The sequence below is a fragment of the Theropithecus gelada genome, chromosome 20 (assembly GCF_003255815.1).
Source record: "Theropithecus gelada isolate Dixy chromosome 20, Tgel_1.0, whole genome shotgun sequence".
In the NCBI taxonomy this organism is placed as follows: domain Eukaryota; kingdom Metazoa; phylum Chordata; class Mammalia; order Primates; family Cercopithecidae; genus Theropithecus; species Theropithecus gelada.
Window position 1 is genome coordinate 50,403,551 of NC_037688.1, and position 9,932 is coordinate 50,413,482.

The window sequence follows — 9,932 nt, forward strand, 5'->3', positions numbered from 1 at the left end:
GTCCTGCTCCCTGGGGCGCCCCAGGGTAGGTGTGGCCCAGCTCGTCCCAGCTCACGGTGACAGGCTCACATGCAGCTCACACACAGCAGCAGCCAAGGCCCAGGCAGAAACCGCAGGCAGGGCCTGGGGAACATTTCTGCCCCGTCCAGGCTCCCATCTGCACTTGCCTAGCTAAAAAGAGCCACTCTCATCATTAGCAGTGTGAAAAGGACACCTTCCCTCTCAGTTTGGACCTGGCCGGGCACACAGGGTCACTGCTGAGTCATCTGTGACTTGGGAGTAGGGAGCAGGGAGGGTGGACACAGTTGAGTCAGAGGCAGGTCTGTGGGCAGCGATGTCTGCCTCTCCCCCACGGGACTGAGGGCTGCCCTCCAGGGACAACCTGGGCAGGGAGAGGAGGACCCGGACCTGCCAGGCCAGCAGAAGCAGTGTCCGCCTGGGGAGTAGCTAGGCAAAGGACAAATGCATCTGGCCTATCTGTGCTGTACAGCAGGGAAGGCCACCAAAGCATCAAAGGGAAACAGCCCCAAAACCGGCAGAGGAAAGTAGACCAGCAAGCTGGGGTTGAAGTGTCCTGTTCTTGCCTCCTGTGCAACAGCAACTGGCAAAGTCCAGTCTTTATGGGGCCAGATGAGCAGGCAGCATTAGAAGGCTGTGAGATTTCTGATGCAGAGATGTAGAAACTGAGTGGGCTCTGAGAAGTTTTAGCCATAGCACAAAAGGGGTGTGTGTGATGGTGGTGCCTGCACTCCCTGGTGTGGTCTGCAGGAGACAGAATCACCCTGGGTCTGCTGAGGCCAGGGTTCTCTGAGACCCTACTTCACTGACTGGGGAGGCCTGGACATTTAAACCGTTTAGTAGGTCCTCAGGCCTCTCCCCTCCAGACACAGGTCAGCAGGCCCTCTCTGCTCTGGCTGGATTCTCCAAGGCACCTCCTGGCCCCACCCAGGGCTTGGGGCAGGCCTATCTCATGCAGTGAGCTGGCTGGGTACTAATTGGGCTCACCTCTGACAGTACCGCTCCCAGCATGCGCTCGGCTTCCAGCCCCAGAGACCAACACTGCTAAGTAGGACAAGGGATCCGGAGCCCTCGATGGCACCCTCCACTCGGCAGCCTGCTCCCACACCACTCCAACCCCTCCCGCTCCTCACCACGCGAGTCTGCCTGCCGACACAGCAGGGGCCACAGAAAGCCTGCCACCAGAGCCACCACAGGGATATGCAATGGGCCCAGCCAGGCCTAAGGGCCATACACAGGGAGACGCAAGAAAGGGAGCACATGACAGAAGCACAGAGGCTCCCTCCACAGAGAGGTGCGGCCCCCTCCCTGGTGAAGAGTTCCAGGACCACAGTGGGAGGGGCAGAAAGAGCCAAACACACCCGGTCCCCGTGGCCACAGCAGGACCAGCACACAGCTGGGGCAGGGTGAGCGCATGGTTCGGACTGATGCTAGAAGAAGCTGGTGACACCAGGTCTGTCCACTAGTCTGGGTGGGACTGGGCTGACGTGCACGGAGCTGGGTCCCCATGGCAACGAGGGCACATGGAGGCCTCCACAGAGCACAGAGAGCAAGCAAAGCGACCCTGAATTCCTTTGTGTTTGTTACTGGTTTTGTTCTTTGTGTGGTTGGGTGTGTTTTTTCTTCTTTTCTTTTAAATAAAAATGCTACAAGGTTTCCGCCTCTGCGTTCCCCTTGTGATGGCTGGCAGGTGGTCTGGAAGCGTCCCGGATGGCGGCCAAGCCGCGCTGGGGCAGGTGTCCTGGCAGCGAAGGCAGCCCGGCCGCAGGCCACGTCACTGCACAGCGGCATCTGGGTGGCTCTGGTATCGCTGCCTCCAAACCTCCTGGATCTTCCTGCACCACTTGTGTGCGTTCCCGCTGGGGTCCATCAGATAATACGTCCTGTTAGGCTGCAAAGACAGAAGCCATTTAGTGTTCCCGAAGGAGTCCCACCAAAACCCCCACCCCAACCTGGTGCGTTGCCCGCTACCAGCCATTCCGAGTCCTGGAAGCACGTGGGTGTGGTGGTTCTTCACACAGGCAGAAAGCAAACATGCAGGCTGAGGACCACACCCCAGTCACCACCACGCTGAAACCAAGCACGGGCGTCCCCTGCCCCTCAGGACTGAGCCGCTAGTGTGGGCATCTGGGATGTCGGAAAGGGCAAGGCAGCTGCCCCATCCCCGCTGCTCCCTCTGGCCAAGGCCTGCGGCTGCTTCCCACGTGCTACAAAGCCCTCCCATCACCCTGCACACAGGACTCCCTGGGAACAGACTCACCGTGTGGACAAAGAACGTTTTAAAATTCTTGGCCTCTGGTCGAAGTTCTTGTGACCAAGGAATTTCACCTTTCAGGACTTTGTTGACAGGATCCACGTAATATAAATGTGGTCCTTCTGTGAGCAACAACTGTCGTCGTCGTGCGAATAAACCCTGACGCCAAAACACACAAAACAGGCCTCAGAGGCCAGTGCTGGCAGCATCTCCTGGAGCCTAGAGGGCTGGGCAGCCCCTCGGAGCTGCTCGGAGCACAGGGCCACCGCCACCACCTGTGCACTCACCGAGGGCAGGGTACTTCCTGCCCCACCAGGCCCAGTTTCTAAGGTCACAGGGGCTGCAGCTCAGGCCCATCCAGGTCAGGCCCATGGCTCCCCTGGCCCCTCTGCTCTGCCTGGGACAGGAGCCTGCTCTCGGGAACTGGCCTCCACACACCCGCACCAAGGTCCTTGCCTGCGGAGGACACACGGCTAGGAACAGAGGCCAGGAGCCTGCGCCTGGAAGTGGCCCCATGTGAGCACCTGGAGTTGAGTATTTTCTAACCAAGCGTTAAAGCTAACAGTTACTGGTTAGTGTTCTGTCTGATCATACTGAAATTCCTGATCTGACGTTCTACTATAGAAGTAATATGATTTATATTTGAAGAAGGTACAAGATGACCAAATAAATATCTGAGCACATCCACACTCCTGCCTGGCTCCACGCAGACCATGTGCTAAGTGCTGGATCCCTTCAATCCATAAAATAAAGAATAACCCTTAAATGGTTTTGAAACACTTCTAAAGCAATGTGAGAACACTGGCTAAGATATCAGACGTGGGCCGGGCGCGGTGGCTCAAGCCTGTAATCCCAGCACTTTGGGAGGCCGAGACGGGTGGATCACGAGGTCAGAAGATCGAGACCATCCTGGCGAACACGGTGAAACCCCGTCTCTACTAAAAAATACAAAAAACTAGCCGGGCGAGATGGCGGGCGCCTGTAGTCCCAGTTACTTGGGAGGCTGAGGCAGGAGAATGGCGTAAACCCGGGAGGCGGAGCTTGCAGTGAGCTGAGATCCGGCCACTGCACTCCAGCCCGGGCGACAGAGCGAGACTCCGTCTCACAAAAAAAAAAAAAAAAAAAAAAAAAAGATATCAGACGTGGCCTCTTCAGCTTGATGGAAACCTCACAACGGGCAGCCCCAGGCTCCCAGGAGTGTGCCGAGGATGCTTGTGTTCGGCCCTAACCACCACGTGTGTGGCTCCACACGGCTTCTCGAGGGGCTCACAGCCTTCCCGAGCTATGAAATCTAGAGATGATGTTTGATGCCAATCAAGAGAGGGAAGGATTCCACACCACCAAGCTGCCCTCCCTGGAGCTGGAGTCGGGGAAGATGCAGGCGTGCGTGCAGAGCATCGGGACCACTGACCACTCACCTTCCGCTTATCCACCGGGCCCATCTTTAGTATTAAATTATTTTCTACAAACTGGTGCCTGTGGAAAGAAACAAGAAAGAGATGCTCCCGTGAAAATCACAAACAGAAATTCTCCACGCTCCTCCTGCCACATGAACTCCTCGTGGCCTTGGCCTTCTCCTCACAGAGCCAGCCTCACTTCGGGATGAGCAGAGACCACCACACATAACCCAGCACACACGCCACTGCCATGCAGAGCCTTAATGTGTATTTGCAACGGAGCCTGCAGATACCAGACACAGTGCCTGTTGTCCCCTCACTGCCAGTGGCATCCACACAGCAGGGAAAAGGTTGGGGAGGACCGTGCCGCAGAAACGGGCAGGTGACACAGTCACTGCTGCCTTAACAAAGCTGTGGTGAGGCGCAGAACTGCCTCCTGAAAGGCGGCTGCCCGTGGAGTCAACAGCTGGATGAGATGATCACCCTCAAGTTACCCCGCAAGCTGGGGCCCCCGATTCAGCGCTCAGGACCCGCAGAGTAGTTTATCATCACAAAGCCCTGAAAGACCCAAGTTGGACTTGCCGTAAGAACATCTCCTCTGGCTTTTCCATCATAGTAAAACACTTTTATTCAGAGATGGCAGAAATTCAAAGAGCAACTTTCAAATACAGGCTTTGATTCGATATACCTTATGAGCAAGCACACCTCACTTTTGATTCCTGAGACTTCACAGATGTTTGTTTTTAAAGACAAAGTCTTGCTTGGTCACCCAGGTTGGAAAGCAGTGGTGCCACCACAGCTCACTGTAGCCTTGATCTCCTGCGCCCAAGCCGTTTTCCCACCTCAGCCTCCCAAATAGCTGGGACCACAGGCACACATCACCATGCCCAGCTAATCTTTTTTTCTTTTTTTTATGAGACGGGGTCTTGCTAATGTTGCCCAGGCTGGCCTTGAACTCCTGGGCTCAAGCAATCCTCCTGCCTCAGCCTCCCACAGTGCTGGGATTACAGGTATGAGCCACTACACCTGGCCAAGGTATTAATTTATTTATTGATTGCTTGAGATAGGGTCTCACTCTGTCACCCAGGCTGCAGTGCAGTGGTGAGATCTCGGCTCACTGCACCCTCTGCCTCCGGGTTCAAGAGATTCTCCCACCTCAGCCTCCTGAGTAGCTAGAGCTACAGATGCATGCCACCATGCCAAGCTAATTTTTTTTTTTTTTTTGAGACACAGTCTTGCTCTGTTGCTCCCAGGCTGGAGCGCAGTGGTGCGATCTTGGCTCACTGCAAGCTCCGCCTCCCGGGTTCACACCATTCTCCTGCCTTAGTCTCCCGAGTAGCGTGGGACTACAGGCACCTGCCACCATGCCCAGCTAATTTTTTTTGTATCTTTAGTAGAGACAAGGTTTCACAGTGTTAGCCAGGATGGTCTCGACCTCCTGACCTCGTGATCCACCTGCCTCGGCCTCCCAAAGTGCTGAGATTAAAAGTGTGAGCCACTGTGCTCGCCAGGCTAACTTTTTTGTATTTTTAGTAGAGACGGGGTTTCACCCTGTTGGCCAGGCTGATCTCGAATTCCTGTCCTCAAGTAATCCGCCTGCCTCAGCCTCCCAAAGGGCTGGGATTACAGGCATCAGACACGGCACCTGGCCCCAAGATACTATTTTAATATCTGCAGTTTACCTCTTTTGGTTAAAGCTAACAGTTACTCGTTTGTGTTCTGTTTGCTCTTACTGAAATTCCTGATCTGAGGTTCTACTATAGAAATAATGTATGTGTGTGGTTTTTTTTTTTGAAACAGAGTCTTGCTCTGTCACCCAGGCTGGAGTGCAGTGGCACGCCATCTTGGCTCACTGCAACCTCTGCCTCCCAGGTTCAAGTGATCGATTCTCCTGCCTCAGCCTCCCAAGTAGCTAGGACTACAGGTGTGCACCACCACGCCCAGCTAATTTTTTTGTATTTTTAGCAGAGACGGGGTTTCACCATGTTAGCCAGGATGGTCTCAATCTCCTGACCTTGTGATCCTCCTGCCTAGGCCTCCCAAAGTGTTGGGATTACAGGCGTGAGCCACCACGCCCAGCTAATAATATGTTTTATATTTGAAGAAGGCATAAGACGATCAAATAAATATCCGAGCACATCCACATGCCTGCCTGGCTGCACACAGGGCCAATAGCACTTGTAAGAAGACCTGACTGGCCAAGCTGGGGGCACAGCATCCTCCCCCAGGGCTTACCCAGCCCTACCTCTGACCCACCTAGACCTGGGCAGAGGTGCCCAGGCCTGCCCCAAGAGGGAGGACCCAGGGCCTGGCCTCACACACACCCCATCCTGTGAGTTTGAAGCAAGAGGAGTGTACGGCATGTGGGCAAGTGCAACCCTCCTCTCACACCAGGGACTTCACCATCAAACACACACAACGTGGGGATTAAAACAAAGAGAAACAAATCAAGAAGGGTCCTGAAAAGGACATGTGATGAGGAAGACCCGATCCACCACAGCACAGAAAGCACAGAGCACAGAAATGCCTGGAGGGACCACAGAGCCGGCAGGAAGCCACTCTGACAGACAGGCCTGTGACCAGGAAACAGCGCAGAGGAATAATAAAGGGAAATTCATAATAAACTACACCGGGGCAGGCAGTGTGGGAGGGACAGGGTCCCTTTGAGCCCAGGCTGGTCAGAGCTCTTGCAGGCGGATGAGGACGGAGAAAGCCCCATGGCCTCTCCCATCCTCAGCTTTCACCACACGCCAGCAAGTGCCAGAACAGGTGATGAGATACATGGTTTAAAGTATCAACTCCAAGGAGAGAAAAACCACAAGAACACAGCAGCCCATCCCTGCAAACTGTGTGGGAGGGGCCGCCTTCCTTGCTGAGAGTGAGAGCAGCCGCCCAGCATTGAGCTGCGGGAGCCACGGCAAGAGGACAAAGCCACCTCCACCTAAAAAACCACCAGGACCACAGCTGGGGTGGGAAAGGATTTCTAGATCCAGCCGCCGTGGGCCTCCACCTGCACCCCACAGCAAATCCACAGTGCCACGAGAGGCTTGGAACTCAACAGAAATCTTAGCAAAATGGCACCAACTAAAAATTCCCAGAAGAGGAATTCAAGTGACACAAGAAACTCTCAATGGCCCTAAACGAAGAAATTGAGCTGGGCTGCTCTGCCCTGATCAGCTGGGCATGCCACAGGCATGGGCGTGCAGGAGTGATGCTCCCGCTCGGCACCTGCAGCCTGGGGAGGACTCACTGAGGAAGTGATTCGGAAATAGGACTGAGAAGTAGCCTTGCTTCCAGAAATCCACCCTGAGAAAAAAAAAGGGCACAGGCAAGGAGCCCAGAGGCACTCCCAGCAGTGTCACCCATGCCAGGGACACTGAAGCTCCAGAGCGGCTCAGCGACAGAACACGCCAGCACCTTGGGGAGGCAGGCAAGGGCCCCACAGACAGGCGCCACCCACCCCTGCGCCAGCATCACCTGCGAGAGACAATGAAATGGACAACATCCATTCCCTGGTGGCCCAGGGTGCGTGGACAGAGACTGCGGGCAAAGCTCCACTGGTGGCATCGAGAGCAGAGCGTGTGTTCAGCGGATTAACCCCCCAGCTCACAACAGGAAACAGCCCCTTGCTGTCACCTACTTGGAAGTTTCTGTACTTCTAGGAATCACCTTGATTTTTTTTTTTTTTTTTTTTTTGAGACAGAGTCTCACTCTGTTGCCCAGTCTGGAGTGCAGTGGCACGATCTCGGCTCGCTGCAACCTCTGCCTCCCGGGTTCAAGCAATTCTCCTGTCTCAGCCTCCTGAGCAGCTGGGATTACAGGTGCCTACGACTAGGCCCGGCTAATTTTTGGTATTTTTAGTAGAGACAGGGTTTTGCCATGTTGACCAGGCTGGAATCACCTTTTTAATTCAATTTTTTCCTATCTCCTGCAGAAAGTCCCCCGCCCTGAGAGCCCTTTCCTCCCCGGGAGGCTGGGTGAGAGCTGAAGACCTGAAGACATGCCTAACTACTCGCCATGCACAAGGGGCTTTCCGAAGGAGCCTCACTCTCATACACCGCATCTTGGCTCCCTCAAAACAGGCAATGCCTCTTCCCACCTCTGCACAGAGGAGGGTGCAGGGCAATCCACAAGGGGTGGCCACAGAAAACCCCCTTTCCTGATGCCAAAGTGCGGGTTCTCACCACCTCCTCCACCCTCCCTCACCCAGACCCCAAAAAGAGCATTGTCGAGGATCCAAGCCCAAGGCCACTAGCAAAGCACCTGCGACGCCCAGGAAGGAGCCAGAGCTCCGCAGGTGGCTTTCCCCACAGCTTGGAAGGGCTCTCCAGGCTCAGCTTCGCCGCCAGTGAGGGAGGGAGCCAGTGGCAAAGGCTGATGGGTCCCAGGTTTCCTCTCCAACCTTCCAGTCCCATGGCCCCTCACACTCTTTACCTCTGTAGAAGACCCCAAAGAGCTTTTAGATTAACTGATACGTACTACACAGGAAATGAAAACTAAGACATTTTCAAATATTTAATTCATTAAAAAACAATAAACCAATTACTACTAACATACATTACTTTTATTTTTAATATAACTACTTTCCAAAACAAAATAATGAATGAGGAGAGTGTGCCACCCTGTGCGCTGCACAGGCCTCTCCTGTTCAGCTCCTAAGGAGAGCGCTGGGTCTCCACGTCCCCTCACGCCCACACTCTGCTGAGACCTGTGTTCAGGCAGAAGGACATGACAAACACCCAGCCTCGCTCAGATAAACAGCAAGAAAAGGGAGGAGTATACTCAGCCTTTTAAGAGATTTGTGTCACTTCCTGGCCTTTTGGCTAAGAATAAATGTAGATGTTTGTGGATATTCTTCTTGGATACTACACCACAATTCACAAAGTGGTGGCTGCTTAAAGCTTAGTTGCAATGTGAAATCTGATTCGTAACAATAAATTTTCATACACAGTGACACTAAAAACCATCAATCTACCCTGCACTAGTGGTTTTTCTGCCCTCACATGATTTTATAGGTCATACATTGGTCACCTGGAAGACAGCTGTTCACTGAATTATGTGAAGCTTCCAAATGTTGACAAATTTCATTCTATAGAATCAACAGATCAGTTCATTGATATCACTATGTATCTCCTCAAAAATGACTTTTGGCCTTTAATCCCAGCACTTTGGGAACCCGACGCAGGCGAATCACCTGAGGTCAGGAGTTCGAGACCAACCTGACCAATATGGTGAAACCATGTCTCTACTAAAAATACTAAAATCAGCCAGGTGTGGTGGTGCGCGCCTGTAATCCCAGCTACTGGGGAGGCTGAGGCAGGAGAATCGCTTGAACCTGGGAGGTGGAGGGTGCAGTGAGCTGAGATCGTGCCACTGCACTCCAGCTTGGGTGACAGAATGAGACTCCGTTTCAAAAATAGAATTAAAAAAAAAAAAGACTTTTGGCTGGGTGCAGTAGCTCACGCTTGTAATCCCACCACTTTGGGAAGTCAAAGGGGGAGGAATGCTTGAGCCCAGCAGTTCGAGACCAGCCTGGGTAACACAGTGAGACCTTGTCTCTATTTCTTTTTTATAAATAATATAAACAAAAAAGAATCTAAAAAAATGTCTTTTATTAGGAAGCTATCAACCTCACAGTGATGAATAAAGTTTTCCAAAATTCCAATTTTCACTTGAAGGTTTCAGTTTTATCATTGGTATAAATATGAGCAGTTGTTTTCCTTAAAGTAACAAGCTCATTCCAATCATTTTCAAGAAAAATATTGGCCAAATAGCTAAGTCTGCATAACGGCAGTTTGCCCATCAGTCAGACGCTCCATGAGGACAGCAGGCCAACAGTCACGAGCGCGTCTCCCTGAGGCGGCTGCACACTCATGTTTGCGCCCAGAAGTGAGTGCTTTTCTGTATACTTCCACTTCATCCTACAAAGTGTTAAAAACATTCATCATAGCCGGGTGCGGTGGCTCACGCCTGTAATCCCACCACTTTGGGAGGCTGAGGCGGGCGGATCACAAGGTCAGGAGATCGAGACCATCCTGGCTAACACGGTGAAACCCCGTCTCTACTAAAAATACAAAAAAAACTAGCCGGGCGTGGTGGCGGCGCCTGTAGTCCCAGCTACTCAGGAGGCTGAGGCAGGAGAATGGCGTGAACCCGGGAGGCGGAGCTTGCAGTGAGCTGAGATCGTGCCACTGCACTCCAGCCAGGGGGACAGAGTGAGACTCCATCTCAAAAAAAAAAAAAAAAAAAAAAAAAAAAAAAAA

At 53.0% G+C, this 9,932-nt stretch overlaps 1 protein-coding gene across 1 annotated transcript in view; it reads right to left on the reverse strand.

Annotated features, from left to right (window-relative positions):
* Window positions 1–1,583: 1,583 nt before the first annotated feature.
* PDPK1 (3-phosphoinositide dependent protein kinase 1) overlaps window positions 1,584–9,932 on the reverse strand; it is an 18,654-nt gene continuing 10,305 nt past the window's right edge. The window contains exons 5-7 of the mRNA XM_025370967.1: window positions 3,691–3,748; window positions 2,279–2,431; window positions 1,584–1,909 (exon numbers count right to left, since the gene is read on the reverse strand). Coding sequence (XP_025226752.1) covers window positions 1,793–1,909; window positions 2,279–2,431; window positions 3,691–3,748 — 328 coding nt within the window. The 3' untranslated portion in view covers window positions 1,584–1,792. The remainder of the gene's footprint in view (window positions 1,910–2,278; window positions 2,432–3,690; window positions 3,749–9,932) is intronic.